The 18,604-nt window shown below is 41.1% G+C and overlaps 1 protein-coding gene across 2 annotated transcripts in view; it reads right to left on the reverse strand.

The window, feature by feature from the left end:
* Positions 1-18,604, reverse strand: part of BMAL2 (basic helix-loop-helix ARNT like 2) — a 100,542-nt gene that overhangs the window by 31,990 nt on the left and 49,948 nt on the right. For both annotated transcript variants that reach the window (XR_014082455.1, XM_081591889.1), the window contains exons 3-7: positions 14,022-14,179; positions 8,319-8,398; positions 6,491-6,583; positions 2,296-2,413; positions 1,393-1,536 (exon numbers count right to left, since the gene is read on the reverse strand). Coding sequence is in view for 1 of the 2 variants with exons in the window: in XM_081591889.1 (XP_081448015.1) it covers positions 1,393-1,536; positions 2,296-2,413; positions 6,491-6,583; positions 8,319-8,398; positions 14,022-14,179 (593 nt within the window). In the remaining variant the exon portion in view is untranslated. The remainder of the gene's footprint in view (positions 1-1,392; positions 1,537-2,295; positions 2,414-6,490; positions 6,584-8,318; positions 8,399-14,021; positions 14,180-18,604) is intronic.

Below are 18,604 nucleotides of genomic sequence, written 5' to 3' on the forward strand. Positions count from 1 at the left end.
CTCAAAGGTCCTATCCAAATAATACCACTTTGGGCTTCAACATATGAATTTTAGGGACACAATTCAGTCCATGTGTGCACGTGTGTTAGGCCACTCCAGTCATGTTTGACTCTTTGCTACCCTACGGGCTGTAGCCCACCATGCTCTGCTGTCCATCGGATTTTCCAGGCAAGAATACTGGAGGTTACCATTTCCTACTCCAGAGGATCTTCTTGACCCAGAGATTGAACCCACATCTCCTGCATTACTGGTGAATTCTTTACTACTGAGTCACCTGGGAAGCCCAGAGAATCTCATATTTAGAGTTTAAAGCAATGGTTCTCAAAAAGAATAGACAGGTTGAAAATCAACCTTGTGGGATTGCAAGGTTTAGAAGCAAAGAGTAAGATGCTAGGCCAGGGGGTGAGATCCAGTTTTACGGAAGTTAAATGGTTATACGGGGTACTAGCCATGCACCATGACAAAGAGATGACTGAAATATTAATACTGAATAAGTACCTGTGGAAAATCTGCTTTTCCCAGAAGGAGAGATAAACTAATTTGGCAATCCTTAAAACACTTACAAACCTTGATAATGTTAGCCTCTACTCAAGTTACAACTTGCATCAAACATCAAAGAGATTTCAGCTGTGTTGAGGTGGTTGCATTGGCTGCCATGTTTTCTCTCATAGGGATTGCTGTGTAGATTAGGTGATTCATTTATAACTGGATCTATTCAACATGGTTTGATTCACCAGAGCCTTAATTATTGGATAAATAAATGCTTTTGACCTCAGTATTTGCCTTGACCATTCAGTTTAGTTCAGTCACTCAGTCGTGTCCAGCTCTTTGCGACCCCATGGACTGCAGCACACCAGGCCTCCCTATCCATCACCAACTCCTGGAGTTTATCCAAACTCATGTCCACTGAGTCGGTGATGCCATCCAACCATCTCATCCTCTGTCGTCCCCTTCTCCTTCCGCCTTCACTCTTTCCCAGCATCAGGGTCTTTTCCAATGAGTCAACTCTTCGCATGAGGTGGCCAAAGAATTGGAGTTTCAGCTTCAACATCAGTCCTTACAATGAACATTCAGGACTGATCTCCTTTAGGATGGACTGGTTGGATCTCCTTGCAGTCCAAGGGACTCTTAAGAGTCTTCTCTAACACCACAGTTCAAAAGCATCAATTCTTTGGTGCTCAGCTTTCTTTATAGTCCAACTCTCACATCCATACATGACTACTGGAACAACCATAGACTTGACTAGACAGACCTTTGTTGGCATCCATACATGACTACTGGAAAAACCATAGCCTACCTTGACCATACAGCTTATTTTTTTTTATAGAAAATATTAGGACATTAATTTTACATCCATGCCTCAAATCACTTAATATTTCAAAAAGATGATACCTTTCTTTTTTGAGTTGAATAAGTATTCATGCTCTTCTTTGACAGAGATTTTGCAACTCTTGATTCGACAGAAAAAAGATCGTCTTGAGCCAGAATACACACGACTCTTACTTGTGTGGAAATTACTGTGAACTTGCAAAGCAGCTTTCATAGTGCAAGGAGGCAAGAGAATAGGAAGAAAATAATGTTTTCAAATAATTTTTAAGTGTATTTCCTCATGTGTTCTGGTCATCTATGGTTATTGACATCATTGTACAGCAAACCCCAAAGTGAAACACACCAAAAAATGTATTATAATCACTTGCAATTTATCTTTATATCTTTCCCCAGGGGGGCAGATAGTAAAGATAACTTAAATGAAATAAAAATTACATGAAAAAACTTAACTAAAATAGTATCAGTGGCATAAAACATCATTATTTTTATATGATAAACAATTATTAGGCAATAAGCAGTTTCAGAGAAAAGAAGTATTTCTGGAAAAGATACAGAATATGTATACTTCCCAAGAATAATTATACAAGGTCTTTCACATTGAGAAGACCTAACACATTTGAGAAAGAGAATAGTTATCCCTCAGCAAACAACTAAATAATAAAAAAAAACTCCAGCAATTTTTTTTATCCCAAATGACACTTTCCAATAAAGATTTTATTAGCATATGAAAGCTAGAGAATATGAAGTAATCATATTTTCCCAAAAGCATCTTCATATATTTGCTTTGATACATGAATTCTCTATACAGTGATATTTTTAAAACTGAGGTTGATGATTATAGTTATTAAATAATTCTCCCCTTGATAAAACTATAATTAGCTAACTTTTCAAAAAACTGTATTGCTGTACTTTTAAGTAAGAATTATATTTCCATAAAATGACAAGAAGGCTGAAATGAGTACTTACCTTTGGCATCTATTAGCTTCTCTCTGGGTGAAATATCAGAGGAAGAAAGTTGTTCCTTTACTTTGGAAACATCTTTTGGATGTAAGAAGTCAAATAAGCTTTGTCCAATCAAACTAGCCTATTTATAAGGTAGAAGTTCATTTAAAATCAGTATCATGTTATTTCTATGTTTCCTTAAACAAACAAATGATACTGTTTCTTTGGTTAAAGTGGCTTTTTCTTAAGCTTGGATATATCAACTACACTGGTGAAGTTACCTTAGTGTTAAAAGCAGAGTAAAACTTGTAGACAAAAAAAAGTACACACACACAGACCCATAATTGGATACACACAAATCACATACACACACCTAATAACTAACATTTTATTTAAACTTAATCATTGGTAAAAGCGGTAAAGGGGAAAAAAGTGGGCTTCCTGGGTAGCTCAGTTGGTAAAGGATCCACTTGCAATGCAGAGACCCCAGTTTGATTCCTGGTCAGGAAGATCCCCTGGAGAAGGGAAAGGCTACCCACTCCAGTAGTCTGGCCTGGAGAATTCCATGCACTATATAGGCCATGGGGTCTCAATGAGTCAGACACAACTAAGCAAATTTCACTTTTCACTTTCATTGGTAAAAGTAAAAATATTATATTATAGAATAATATAAAAGACCTATGCCTTTATGATGTGACTCAGAAATTTACCATACTGCCTTAAAAAATTACCATACCATTGGTAAATCAAACCCAGCTTGGTACACCTCCTACTTGGCATTTCACTTCTCTCCACATGCAGAGCATTCCTTCGCCCATGACTTTGTTTGCATGGTCTCATCACCTGGAAATCACTACCTCTTCTCTATAAATTCAGTTCCCTGGCCAAGCTAGCCAATTGCCTTTTACTCCCTAACTTCCAAGATTCCCTCTCCAAACCTGAAATGTCTTCCTCCTCCTCTCTGCTCTAAACTAGCAGACATTCTACTTCACATGTGAAGACCACAGTGATCACTCTCTTCTGAACTCTTTTATTACCCAAGTAGACGTTCCTATGGAAGGTAGAACAAATGAACCAGATAGTCCAAGTGGCCTGGAGTGCTTGGCAGTTAGATCAGTATAGTTCAGTCACTCAGTCATGTCCAACCCTTTGTGACCCCAGAGACTGCATACAGCACATCAGGCTTCCCTGTCCATCACCAGCTCCCGGAGCTTGCTCAAATTCATGTCCATTGAGTCGGTGATGCCATCCAACCATCTCATCCTCTGTTGTCCCCTTCTCCTCCTGCCTTCAGTCTTTCCCAGCATCAGGTCTTTTCAAATGAGTCAGTTCTTCACACCAGGTGGCCAAAGTATTGGAGTTTCAGCTTCAGCATCGGTCCTTCCAATGAACACCCAGGACTGATCTCCTTTAGGATGGACTGGTTGGATCTCCTTGCAGTCCAAGGGACTCTCAAGAGTCTTCTCCAACACCACAGTTTAAAAGCATCAATTCATCTGCGCTCAGCTTTCTTTATAGTCCAACTCTCACATCCATACATGACCACTGGAAAAACAATAGACTGATGTATAAATCAGATTGCTAGTTTTTTTTCTTTTTTTAAAGGCAGTCAGATAGCTCTACTTAAAAAAAAAAAAAAGCTAGCAATCTGATTTATACTTCAGTCTATTGTGTGATTGCCTAATATATAAGTCTATGCCCAGAACTCTGCTTCAGAGCAAATTAGTTTTTTTTTTTAATTGAAGTATAGTTGATTTACAATGTTGTACCAATCTCTGCTATACAGACAGTTCAGATTTCTGAAGCTGAAAAGCTGAGGACAAGACCCTGTACCACGGGGATCCCAAAGTCCTCCTGAGCAGTCAGTGAGTCTCTTGGTCTCTGAAATGCAAAGTCAGTGTCCAGTGGGACTGGACTCCATGTCACTAATTTGGAACTTAAGAGCTATCTGCTTTTTTTTTTTTTTTAATAAATTTATTTATTTTAGTTGGGGGCTAATTACTTTACAATATTGTAGTATTTTTTGCCATATTTTGAGATGAATCAGCCATGGGTTTACATGTGTTCCCCTTCCTGAACCCCCCTCCCACCTCTCTCCCCATCCTATCCCTCTGGGTCATCCCATTGCCCCAGCCCTGAGCGTTTGTCTCATGCATCGAACCTGGAATGGTGTTCTGTTTCACATACGATAATATACATGTTTCAATGCTATTCTCTCAGAACGTCCCACCCTCACCTTCTCCCTCAGAGTCCATAAGACTGTTCTATGCATCTGTGTCTCTTATTCTGTCTTGCATATAGGGTTATTGTTACCATCTTTCAAATTCCATATATATGCATTAGTATACTGTATTGGTGTTTTTCTTTCCGGCTTACTTCACTCTGTATAATGGGCTCCAGTTTCATCCATCTCAATAGAACTGATTCACATGTATTCTTTTTAATGGCTGAGTAATATTCCATTGTGTATATGTACCACAGCTTCCTTATCCATTCGTCTGCTGATGGGCATCTAGGTTGCTTCCATGTCCTGGCTATTGTAAACAGTGCTGCGATGAACATTGGGGTACACGTGTCTCTTTCAATTCTGGTTTCCTTGGTGTGTATGCCCAGCAGTGGGATTGCTGGGTCATATGGTAGTTCTATTCCCAGTTTTTTAAGGAATCTCCACACTGTTCTCCATAGTGGCTGTACTAGTTTGCATTCCCACCAACAGTGTAAGAGGGTTCCCTTTTCTCCACACCCTCTCCAGCATTTATTACTTGTAGACTTTTGGATAGCAGCCATTCTGACTGGCATGAAATGGTACCTCATTGTGGTTTTGATTTGCATTTCTCTAATAATGAGTGATGTTGAGCATCTTTTCATGTGTTTGTTAGTCATCTGTATGTCTTCTTTGGAGAAATGTCTGTTTAGTTCTTTGGCCCATTTTTTGATTGGGTCGTTTCTTTTTCTAGAATTCAGCTGCAGGAGTTGCTTGTATATTTTTGAGATTAATTGTTTGTCTTTTGCTTCATTTGCTATTATTTTCTCCCATTCTGAAGGCTGTCTTTTCACCTTGCTTATAGTTTCCTTTGTTGTGCAAAAGCTTTTAATTTTAATTAGGTCCCATTTGTTTATTTTTGCTTTTATTTCCAATATTCTGGGAGGTGGGTCATAGAGGATCCTGCTGTGATTTATGTCAGAGAGTGTTTTGTCTATGTTTTCCTCTAGGAGTTTTATAGTTTCTGCTCTGACGTTTAGATCTTTAATCCATTTTGAGTTTATTTTTGTGTATGGTGTTAGAAAGTGTTCTAGTTTCATTCTTTTACATGTGGTTGACCAGTTTTCCCATTAAGAGCTATCTTCAATTGTCAAGTATCTCGGTGTGTACCTATGTGAGTGATGTTCTCTATTTCTAATTAGAAAATATAATAATCAAATCAGCTGCATGATTCCTTTGGTCTTCACTCCTTTTGTATGTAGGCTCATACTATCTATTTCTTTTATTTAACTCATTATCTATGAATGCCTTCCATCTCTCCATATTTTCAAGTTTTGGGGAGAATATAGGCTGAGATTGAAGAGAGTTATTTATGATCAAAGCTGTTATCTTTACATATATTACATATTATAATATATATATTATATTATATTATTGTATTGTATTTCTGTTTTAAAGGAGACCACAAGTACTAGTTTATTCTCTCTGTTCGTTTCAACCTATAGGTTTTGAGTAACTAATTTAAATTAAATGGCATTCAAAAATGAGGAGACAAATCAATCACAGTGCTGGTTAAATAAAGGATGTATTTCAGAATTTTGTTGCCAGAGCCTAGAGCCAAAGCTGTTGTACAATGCATATAGCTTAATAAATATTAATGCTCTCTCTTGGAGGAAACAGGCAAGGGTGTATAATATTTTTCCAACACTCAAATATGATATCTTATTTAATGTGTTTATATCCTGAAAAACAGGTATAATCATGATTTTCATTTTTTACATAGGAGGAAGCTGAGGCTCAAGAAAATGAAATAACTTGCTAAAGGAAGTAAACACTCCTGTCAGTAACAAAAATTCATACTCTTTCCACATATCTCCCCATCTCTCTTGAAATTCTAACTCAGCAGAACCCAATCCCACAACCCAGGGGGAAAAAAAGGGTTCAGAAAAAGAGCTTCAATATATGTGTTATTTTTTTAAAATAAGCATAGTAAGAAATATTCTCAGTTTTGGATACCTGATCATAATTAAGTATTTTGGAGACCGATTTAGAAACGAAGAGAATTTTTCCTCTTTCACATCCAACCACAAATAGGAAGCCGTCTGCAGTCTAGGATTTAAAAATATAATACAAGGTGAATATTTTAAAAGATCTTGAGGGAAATGTGGTTCACTGATTTATGTAGGTATAGACACTAGATTTATTTTGCTCTTCTTGATGTATTAACCTACCCACAGTTTAAATTCTAACAAGCATTGTAAACAATTCAAAAACAAGTTAATTTGATTGTTAATGGTTAGAGTTTCTTTTGAAGGTGATGATAATGTTCTAAAATTGCATTGTGGGAGTTTCCTGGTGGTCCAGTGGCTAAGAGTCCGTGCTTCCAATGCAGAGGGCCCAGGTTCAATCCCTAGTCTGGGAACTAGATCCCACATGCCACAAGTAAGACTTTTCATGCCTCAACTAAAGATCACATGTACCACAGCTAAGACCTGGTGCAGCCAAATAAATAAATATTTAAAATTTTTCTTTAAAAATGATAAAAGAGTTGTATTGTGATTATGATTGCATAACTCTGTGAATATACTAAAAACCATATGGTATGTGAATTATCTCAAAAAAAGGAGTTAAAAAATAAAATAAAAGATCTTCTGTCTCTCTCATACATATACATTCCGATTTTGAGAAAATTATTGTAGCAATAAAACTAAAGCGTGGTCGTAAGAGCTAGTAAAGTTAATTTTAAGAAATTTTCTCATTATATAAAGAGATTGATACCATCAAATTGAACTCCAGTTGAAACTAATGTTTTTGATCTGGAAAGTCCAGGCATGCAATATTAAATTGAAGTATTTCATAATATAAAAATTACCTGTGTCAAATTCTATACTCATATAGAAACTCCGTAAACATATCAAAACATATCCATAACAGTTGCCTGTGGATGTGTTGAGATGGAAGGACTGTGCAGACTGGGATAAAGGAAGAATTAGGAATACTATATTTGAATTCAGCTGTTCAGATAAAGAAGGGGCTCTTTAAAAAATTAAAGGACAAATGTATATAAAATCTTCCTATTTAGTCATACTAAGGCATAAAGCCTAGTAGTAACAGCACAAGATCAAGAAACATATTGCCTCCTGGGGGCAGGATAAGCCAATGACATGGTCATATTGTCCACATCAAATAAACCTCTAGACCAGTGAATCTGATGCATTTGAAATGATGAGGACAGAAATGGCAAAACATTGACTAACAATTCATTCAGTAAGCACTGGCTGGCTCTGCAGAGGACAACATCCTGAAGGAATTGAGTACCAGATAGATGGCTTTGAGGAGGGGGTAATAGTGGGGCACAGGGCTTACAGTGTGGGAGGTGAGCATGTTAGGAAGCATGAGGAGCTTGGCGTTAAAGACTAGTTGTGCTCTCTGCTTTTGAATATGCCCATCCTCTGCCTCTACATTCATTAGCTCAAACTAATAAGACACGGGCTTCCCTGGTGCCTCAGATGGTAAAGAATCCGCCTGCAATGCGGGAGATCTGGGTTAGAACCCTGCGTTGGGAAGATCCCCTGGAGGAGGGAATGGCAACCCACTCCAGTATTCTTGCCTGGAGAATTCTTTGGATAGAGGAACCTAGCAGGCTATGGTCCAGGAGGTTGCAAAGAGTCGGACACAACTGACACAGTTACTTGTATAACTTAAATTTTTATCTTAAAGGAAATTTGACATAATATAGATTCCTGTACATTTACAACCGAAAGTGAACTGAAGAAAATCTTGCTCCCATTCAGACAAAAATGAAAGGACAATACAACTTAGACAAGCATATCTCTTTACTTACCTTAAGAATTAAGTGTCTGAGCTCATTATCGTGAATGAATGAAGGTCTGTAATTATTTCCTGTGTAAGAATTTGTCATACCTAAAAACAAAGAAGTCATATAGTTAACTGAAAATCAAGTAGAGATGGAAATATAGCAAATGTTCAGTGAATATTAGCAATTTTGGGGCTGCTATTGGTGATGACAAGGATGATGGTATTTTCTCTTCTAACATACTCTAAGATCTCTTCCATAATTATTCTCTTTCTTTCTTGTTACTAGATTGCAATTTCCTGCTTTCAGATAAGTTCTTACAGCTACTTATTCCTTTATACACAAATGTATGGACAGTAAAAGCTGTATATTGAAAAGAGATAAAAAAGCAATATATTATCTATAACATTATAATAACACGCAACAATATTCAAGACTCGGGTTATTTTATAATCTCTTAGCTTCCTAAAACTGATCATACAGTGATCCAGTGGTTAAGGGAATCTGCCTTGCAATGCAGGAGATGTGGGTTCAATTCCTGGTTGGGAAACTAAGATCCCATATGCCTTGGAGCAACTAAGCCCACTTATGCGCCACAACTACTGAAGCCCGAATGCTCTGGAGTCTGTGTGCCACAACTAGAGAGGCCAAGCACAATACCGGAAGAGTGCATATGATGTAACAAAGATCCCGCATGCTACAACTACGACCAGAGGCAGCGAAATAAATAATAAAAAATACTCCTTTCATAAAAAAACAAACAAACCCTGATCATATGAATTATCCTGAATAGGGAGATTATTGAATTCTAAGCAAATTTTATGGATTCATAGGATTTTCTATATGACCCTTTAAAGACCATATGGAGACTTCTGACAGTATACAAAATGTATAAAATATAAATGAAATCATTCATTTTAAGTCCTTTCACAGAGTTCATTGTATTGAAAGGGAAGTCTCTAAAGCAAGCAGAAGAGCTTGGAAAAGGGTAAGGAATGATCAGATCAGTTCAGTTCAGTTCAGTTGCTCAGTCGTGTCCGACTCTTTGTGACCCCAGAGACTGCAGCACACCAGGCTTCCCTGTCTATCACCAACTCCCAGAGCTTGCTCAAACTCATGTCCATTGAGTCGCTGATGCCATCCAACCATCTCATCCTCTGTCATCCCCTTCTCCTCCCACCCTCAGTCTTTCCCAGCATCAGAGTCTTTTCCAATGAGTCAGTTCTTCACATCAGGTGGCCAAAGTATTGGAGTTTCAGCTTCAGCATCAGTCCTTCCAATGAATATTCAGGACTGATTTCCTTTAGGATCAACTGGTTTGATCTCCTTATAGTCCAAGGGACTCTCAAGAGTCTTCTCCAACACACAATTCAAAAACATCAATTCTTCGGCACTCAACTTTCTTTATAGCCCAACTCTCACATCCATACATGACCACTGGAAAAACCATAGCTGGGACTAGACGGACCTTTGTCGGCCAAGTAATGTCTCTGCTTTTTACAATGCTGTCTAGGTTTGGCAAGGAGCAAGTGTCTTTTAATTTCATGGCTGCAGTCACCATCTGCAGTGATTTTGGAGCCCCAGAAAATAAAGTCTCACAGTTTCCATTGTTTCCCCATCTATTTGCCATGAAGTGATGGGACTGGATGCCATGATCTTAGTTTATTGAATGTTGAGTTTTAAGCCAGCTTTTTCACTCTCCTCTTTCACTTTCATCAAGAGGCTCTTCAGTTCCTCTTCGTTTTCTGCCATAAGGGTAGTGTCATCTGTGTATCTGAGGTTAACCGTTAACTGGCCTTTGGATGAATTTACAGCCAAAACTCACCAATTACTTGGGGCTTCCCTGGTAGCTCAAATGGTAAAGAAAGTCCCTGTAATGCAGAAGAAGCAGGTTTGAGCCTTGGGTTGGCAAGATCCCCTTGGAGAAGGAAATAGCAACCCACTCCAATATTCTTGCCTGGGAAATCCCATGAACTGAGGAGCCTGGCGGGCTACAGTCCATGAGGTTGCAAAGAACTGGACACAACTTAGCGACTAGACCACCACCACCAATTACCTAAGTGGTGGGGAAAGAACAAAACCATAAAATAAAACATCCTCATAGAGTGATTTGGTAGTCTTCTCAGACTGGCAGCACCCTTACAAGGCCTGACATAAGCAAAAGACAGCTCTTTTGGAATCTACCTTCTAGGTAGCCCTCAAAGAATCTCCCCACATGACTTCTTGTTATTATTATTATTGTTATCAGTCCCCAGGAGACTTGTAGGAGGGAGTTGAGAAAAGGTTAAAGATGCAGACCTGAGTGCCTGGCCGGCACAGGAATAAATCAGCGTGAGCGAGGCAGTGACATTTGCAGGCTGGCCTGAAGTGAGGTTGGCAGAATTGTGCTGAGGTAACCCGGTCAGTGTCAGTCAGCCAGAGTGGGTGAGCCCTGGCTAAATAGATGAGTGAGGACGTGAGGACATGCCAGCGAGGAAAAGAGGGCAGTCAGTGTAGAGCTGAAGTTAGGGTGAAGTGAGCTAACAATGCATGGTGTGCGATTCGGTACTCCCGCCATTGGGCAGTGACAAATTTGATTCCCAGATTCTAGTGGCAAAAAGAAATACAGAACATGATCACTTACTTTTATTAAGTTCTTCATTGTCATTTTATTTTATTGTGTTTTTCATAATCATTGAAAATGACAATATGACAATAATAATGACAATGATCATTATAATGATAAGGATAATAAGGATCAATATGACAATAACAACTCTTCCTCATTCTCGGACCACCACCTCCACCATTAAGAAACACTGTGCCCAAGGACCTCCCTGAGGACCTGCCTCAGGGAAAGGAAAGGCTACCCACTCCAGTATTCTTGCCTGGAGAATTCCATGGACAGAGGAGCCTCGTAGGCTACAGTCCATGGGCTTGCAAAGAGTCCAACATGACTGAGAGACTAACATACACACATGGAAATGTAAAACTGTTGTGGCATACCAGCCCATGAGCGTTTGCGTTTTCCCCTTAATTAATTGTGCTGTATTTTACGGTGGATAGGGAAGGGGAATACTTGCCCTTTCCTCAGATAATTTGAGATGCACTGCTGTAGAATGTAGCGGAGAAAATCACTTCACATTCTCTGTCTTCAGAGTAATTATCTGTGGACCATCCACATGCAACCCTCTCATGGCATCTAGGCATTTGGGGATTGAATTGGAGTACCCTCTGGCAAGAGCACTGGAATGCAGCCCCAGCTGCTCTGTGTCATCTCACCCGTGGGTATCACTAAGGATCTGGTCAGGATGTCTGATGAGGATATGACCAACTTGCTTCACAAGGATCCTTTACAAGGATCAATGGTGAAATCTATGCTCTGTTTCAAAGAACCCCATCTGGATTTAGACAGCGTTTCCTCCTTACTGAGCTTGCCCTGCAGCTCACCGCATGTGTACTTCCACGTAGCATTTATCACACTGGGTGTTAATGATCTCTCCCTGGGTCTATCTTCCTTATAAACCACACAACCCTGCCTCCAGCACAGAGCTCTTGCCTCATTCATTTTCCTAACCCCAGCACAGAACAAGAACCCAGCTGATACTCAGTGCATGCTTATTGAATTAGGTTGCTGATTCACAGCTTTTCCCTCAGGTCCTCCTCCCTCAGAACGCTGTGAATGTGAAAACTGTTGGGTAATTTTAGGGTTGAAATCAAATGACCTCAGTTGAACCTGCTAATGTTCATTGTTAACAGATTTAAGAGAAATTGCACACAACTTACGCAAGGCCTAGTTGTGAATAAAAGAGAATCTTCTTTCACAGTGGACTGTTACGAACAAAAGACCACCAATGGTGCTCCCAGAAGGAAGCCTGCCAGGCAGTCCCCCAACCCCAGGACTGCTGTGCATGTGGTACTGAGGGGATCAAGAGCTGTACTTGCTTTTCTCCACAGCCTGCTCTCCAGATCTACTTGCGCTCGGCTGGAGTGCACAAGCCAGTTTTCTACCATCTGCAGAGATCTAAGGAAGGTCTTTAAAGTGTTCAACTTGCACTGCTGCTGCTGCTAAGTCGCTTCAGTCGTGTCCGACTCTGTGCAACCCCATAGACGGCAGCCCACCAGGCTCTGCCGTCCCTGGGATTCTCCAGGCAAGAACACTGGAGTGGGTTGCCATTTCCTTCTCCAGTGCATGAAAGGGAAAAGTGAAAGTGAAGTCACTCAGTCCTGTCCGACTCTCAGCGACCCCACAAACTACTATTAAATAGCCCTGTAATAGCTGTCTCTAGTTTTACTTCCTAATTTGTAGATGCCCCTTCCTCCTCCAATCTGAGTAGCTCTGTCAGGATTTTTTGGTTCATTATGAAGTAAGATCCTCTTGGTCTGGGCTCCAGTTTGCACGTGGAATCCAGGTAACACCACTCTCCTCTAAGCCACTTTAACTCAACTTGGCAAAATCTATGTTCTGGCCACAGAACTTCCTTCTTCCTGAAACAGATTGTCCTTTTCCTGGCATGCAGTTCAGGACAGAGATCTAAATAAGACTGTTGGCCTTCCTTTGCTTATTCTTTTTTAATACTTTTGGAGCAAGATTTCACTATAATCTTTTAGATCTTTACAAATCTGAACCTTCAGAGTCTCCTCTGCAGTCTGCAGAAAACTCACTGGCCAGGTCTTCAGACTGTATCAAAATGAATTTATGTCACCAACATTCTTGCATCTAAAACCCCAGTCTATTTCCATCATTCTGTCCCTCAAGTTGGACTGGGGTTGTTCCCAAATCAGATGTGATTTTAACTACACATGTACACAGAGTGTTTATTACACTTTGATTTAAAATTCAAGTTCAGGGCTTCCCTGACTCAGTGGTAATCTGCCTGACAATGCAGGAGACATGGGTTTGATTCCTGATCCGGGAAGATCCCCCATGCCACAGAGCTGCCAAGCCCACGCACCACAACTGTTGAGCCTGTGCTCTAGAGCCTGAGAGCCACAACTACTGAGCCCACGTGCTGCAACTACCGAAAGCCTCGTGCCCTACAACGAGAGGCCACCTCAATGAGAAACCTGTGCACCACAACTGGAGAGCAGCCCCTGCTCACCACAACTAGAGAAAAGCCTGCACAGCAACAAAGACCCAGCATGGCCAAAAGTACATAAATAAATAAAATTATTTTTAAAAATTTTGAGTTCAGTCAGAAATGATCACGCCTACCCCAATCCTCATCAGCTGAGGACCTCCTACCCCCAATATGTAAGACTATCTTAGTTTATGTGAGACTATATTAGTGAGTACTAATAGTAAGGTGTGATGCATTTTCAGGTACTACTTACAAGTCTGAATGAAGTTTTAAGAGAAACTGATGAATTTAAAGAGTTTTTCTTTTCTAATAATGGAAATCTGACAATAACTTAAAATTACCATAACTAAATATTTCAGAACTTCTAAACTAGGTATGCATGACAGGTATCATCACCTTAATATTATACCTTGGAAGACAAGTAGAAATGTAAAGACTTTTCAAGTTCACATAGTAAACCTAAGATGAAGTGTTTAGTGAAGCCAACTTTTCTGACATCCAAATTAGTACTTTCTCCACCTATGGAATATGGACGAGCATCAAAATGAATACCCATAAAGCTGAAAGACGCATTTGTATAAAATCTCAGTAGCCAAAAACAACAAACCAGGGACCTCAGTTACAGGGGAGACTTCACAAACCTGAGTGTGGAGGCCATCTTCCAACTCACCTTTTAAAGATCTCAAGTGTTGAACAGCCATTCTTAAAACTGTCAGTTTGTCCAGTTTCCGGGCCATGGGACTGCACTGAGGGATCATCGTAGACAGTTTTCCAATCAGGTTGTTCATTTTATCTCTCCTCCGCTTTTCAGTTTGGCTATGAGCTTCTCTAAGAAGGAGAAAGAGCCTCTGTTATATTTAACATTCAACAGACATTCAGGGACCCCAGAGCCACTAGCAGGAGCAGGGTGGAGCCGGCAAGCTCCCGCTGTTCTTCCTCCTGACTGTGACCCTGCAGATGGCATTCAGGGGCGAGGCAGGAGCAGCTGGGACAGGAGTGGCATTCCCACTGTTCACACTGTTTTTACCAGCCTCCACCTCCTGCCCCCACCCCCACTGCACTACCCTTGCTCCTTCCCTTCTGACCTTATTCCCTGAAATCTGCAAGAAATAAGGTCTCCTACTCTAGCATTCTTGCCTGGAGAATCCCATGGACAGAGGAGCCTGGCAAGCTATGGCCCATAGGGTCACATGACTGAAGGCGGACATAGGATCGAACATGACTGAAGTGACTTAGCACATGAGAGCTGAGGCGGATTTTTTTTTTCCACTTCCCTCTTAGAGGAAGAGATGTGCATGTGTGCACAGTCATGCCTGACTCTTTGTGACCCCACGGACTGTAGCCCACTGGGCTCCTCTGTCCATGGGATTTCCCAGGCAAGAATACTGGAGTGGATTACCATGCCTTCTGCAGGGATCTTCCCAACCCAGAGATCAAACCCGAGTCTCCTGCATCTCCTGCATTGGCAGGCAAACTCTTTACCACTGCACCACCCAGGAAGCCCCTGAGAAAGAGATGGGTTGCCTTCTATTCAAAGCTAACTTCTCTGGTCTTCACGTGAACAGTTATCAGCATCTTGAGCTCATTCTCTTTCACAGCTCCTTCTATGGGTCAATAAATGGGCTCAAGTCTCTTCCCTTTACGGGGGGAAAAAAAAACATTTTCCCTAAATCTAGAGATTTTTCCCCCCTTCCCTCTTCCCTCCTCGGCCAGCTTCCTGAGGCTGTTGTCTCACTCAACCGTCCATCTCCCAGGCGTCTCTCCATCTATTAAAGCAACCTCCCACAACCCCCACTCCACTAAAACTACTCTAGCAGAAGTCATCCTCATCTTATGCAACCCCAGCTGTTCCCTGCCTTGAATTGGACACTGATGCCATTTTTCATTCTTCGTTGGCTTCTGCTCCTCCATCCTCCTGCCTCAGCTCCTCCTCTGTCCTTCAGTACTGGTACTCTGAGATCCCTTACTTGGCACTACTCTTTCTTCACCCTGAGAGATCGCATTCTCTCAGAAGGCTTTACAGCAACTCATAAGCTACTTAACCATTTAATCCCTATCTCATTCATACCTCATCCGATTCCTGACCTTCAGAACTAGAAGGATGCACATCAGGGATTCAAAGCACCCTAAAACTCAACAAATCCCAAACTGAATGCATTCTTTGCAACTGGCCTCATTTTAATTCTTCCTTTGCCAGCTCTGATTACTCCTTTTCCTTTTATAGGGCTTATCTTGATTGGTGACACCACTGGACTCATTTCTCACTAGACCCTTTCTTCTTCACCTGGAAGAACCAAATTATCACAAACTCCTACAAATTCTTGTTTTAAAATTATTTCTTAAAGGTGGCTTTTGCTTCTCTCCATCCACCTGTTACTATCTTAGTGTTAGTCATTCAGTTGTGTCCAAATCTTTGTGACCCCATGGACTGTAGCCTGCCAGGATCCTCTGTTCATGGAATTCTCCAGGCAAGAATACTGAAATGGGTAGCCATTTCCTTATCCAGGGGATCTTCCTGACCCAGGGATCGAACCCATGTCTTCTGCACTGGCAGATGGATTCTTTACAACTGTGCCACCTGGGAAGCTCCATGATACTCATTGCACAACCCCTAAAAGCCTTTGAAATTGATATCACTGCTTCTTCATGTATCTTGCTTATCTACTCTATCCTATCCATGACTTCCAGAATTATTGTTTTAAAATAAAATCATCTAATCCCACTGCATAAGGGATGCTAGCATGCATTTTCACTGCCAAAGTCCAGACTCCCTAATGACATCCCAGTGTTCTCATGACCTGGCTCACGCCTTCATCTCTGGTTTTGCCTCTCCATTCCTGCCCCCTACAGGTCTGGATGTTGTACAGCAGCAATGCCAGATAACTTGCTATCCACCAACACATGAAGTCAGCTCACATGTCCTCTATGTCTTGCACTCTTCTAGGATTAGAATGTCCTTCCTCCCTATATTCCTGGAAAAAAATCCTAGTCCCTTGTCAAAACCCAGTTGACTTATTCTTCTGGGAAGCTCTCTTTAACATCCCTCTCAAAGCCACCTCAGTACTTTTACAAATATACCACTACCATATTTCATCAAATCTAAGACACCATCAGCTGTAAGATGCACCATTATCTAGCGCATCACAAAAACAGAAACATGCTCTCAATTAATAGGAAGATAACACTGATGATAAGACATGTTTCACAGCTGATAAGATATGAGGGGTGGGTGTATATCTTTGATTTAAAGAATTAGGTTATTCTACTTTTGACATTTTACTCTGAATATTTGTCTGTTTCTCCTACAACACACAGATCACGGCAACTCCAGAGTTTCTATATAAGAAAAGTTTGGGGGAAGTCAATCTAATGGGAAAGGGGAAAAATAGGAGATTTGTCCTGAATCTATTTCTAGAGACTTTAGATGAAGGAGTGGGAGGAAGGGGAGAAGCACTGATGGAGCTAACAACTCCCCCGCCCTCCCTACCAAAAAAAACACTCAGCTTTGGCTAATGCCTGGAACAAAGTACATGCTTTGGGATGAACAGGATGGCATTCAAATTAAAGTGAAAATGAAAGTGAAGTCGCTCACTTGTGTCCGACTCTGAGACCCCATGGACCACAGCCTACCAGGCTTCTCCGTCCATGGGATTTTCCAGGCAAGAATACCGGAGTGGGTTGCCATTTCCTTCTCCTGGGGATCTTCCCAACCCAGGGATTGAACCCGGGTCTCCCGCATTGCGGGCAGACACTTTACCCTTTGAGCCACCAGGGAAGCTGCATTCAAATTAAATGTAGATAACTAGGAGCAAGCAAACTGATCCTCAGACTGTGCTCCCCCAAAGTCTGAAACTTCGGAAGGGGTCTTGGGAATCATGTGGAGGAAAGCAGAAACGAAGGGACTCCTGGAGTGGGGGTGAGGGTATGATAGAGCTGCTGTAAGAATTCATTAAGCAAAGGGTTCTGCAGCTTCAAAAATAAAGTTGGCTCATGCATGTATTCATTCATCCATACATAAATGGATGTACTTAGCATACACAAATGCATACGTGGATGGATAACTACTACTTTGAATGCCATCCCATTCATCCCAAAGCATGTACTTTGTTCCAGGCATTAGCCAAAGAATGGTCTTTTTGAGGGGCGGGGGGGTTGTTAGCTCCATCAGTGCTTCTCCCCTTCCTCCCACTCCTTCATCTAAAGTCTCTAGAAATAGATCAGGACAAATCTCCTATTTTTCCCCTTTCCCATTAGATTGACTTCCCCAAACTTTTCTTATATAGAAACTCTGGAGTTGCCATGATCTGTGTGTTATAGGAGAAACAGACAAATGTTCACAGTAAAGTGTCAAAAGTAGAATAACCTAATTCTTGAGATCAAAGATATACACCCACCCCAACATTTTATCATCTGTGAAACATAGGGCTTCCCTGATTGCTCAGTTGGTAAAGAATTCGCCTGCAATGCAGGAGACTCCGGTTCCATTCCTGGGTCGGGAAGACCCACTGGAGAAGGGAAAGGCTACCCACTCCAGTATTCCTGCCTGGAAAATCCCATGGATGGAGATGCCTGGCAGGCTACAGTCCTTGGGTTTGCAAAGAGTCGGACACGACTGAATGACTTTCACTTTCACTCATACTATGGTCTGCTGTTGTTGTTTAGTCACTAAGTCATGTCCAACCTTTTGCAACCCCATAGACTATAGCATGGTTTTCCCTCATAGCTCAGTTGGTAAAGAATCTGCCTGCAATGCAGGAGATTCCTGGGTTGGGAAGATCTCCTAGAGAAGGAAATGGCAACCCACTCCAGTATTCTTGCCTGGAGAATCCATGGACAGAGCAATCTGGCAGGCTACGGTCCTGGGGGTTGCAAGAGTTGGACTTAGTGACTTAAGTGAGAGAACCTACAGCACATCAGGCTCCTTTGTCCTCCACCATCTCCAACAGTTTGTTCAAATTCATGTCCATTGAGTCAGTGACACTATCTAATCATCTCACCCTCTGTCACCCCCATCTTCTCCTGCCTTCAATCTTTCCCAGCATTAGGGTTTTATTCCAATGAATCAGCTCTTCTCATCAGGTGGCCAAAGTATTGGAGCTTCAGCTTCAACATCAGTGCTTCCGATGAGTAATCAGCGTGGATTTCCTTTAGGATTGACTGGTTTGATCTCCTTAGAGTTCAAGGGACTCTCAAGTTATGTCCTTACTGTTTCTGTCCTTTATCATGCCCATCCTTGCATGACATGTTCCCTTG

Source organism: Giraffa tippelskirchi, chromosome 4 (assembly GCF_054371585.1).
Source record: "Giraffa tippelskirchi isolate mGirTip1 chromosome 4, T2T-mGirTip1v1.2.pri, whole genome shotgun sequence".
Lineage (NCBI taxonomy): Eukaryota > Metazoa > Chordata > Mammalia > Artiodactyla > Giraffidae > Giraffa > Giraffa tippelskirchi.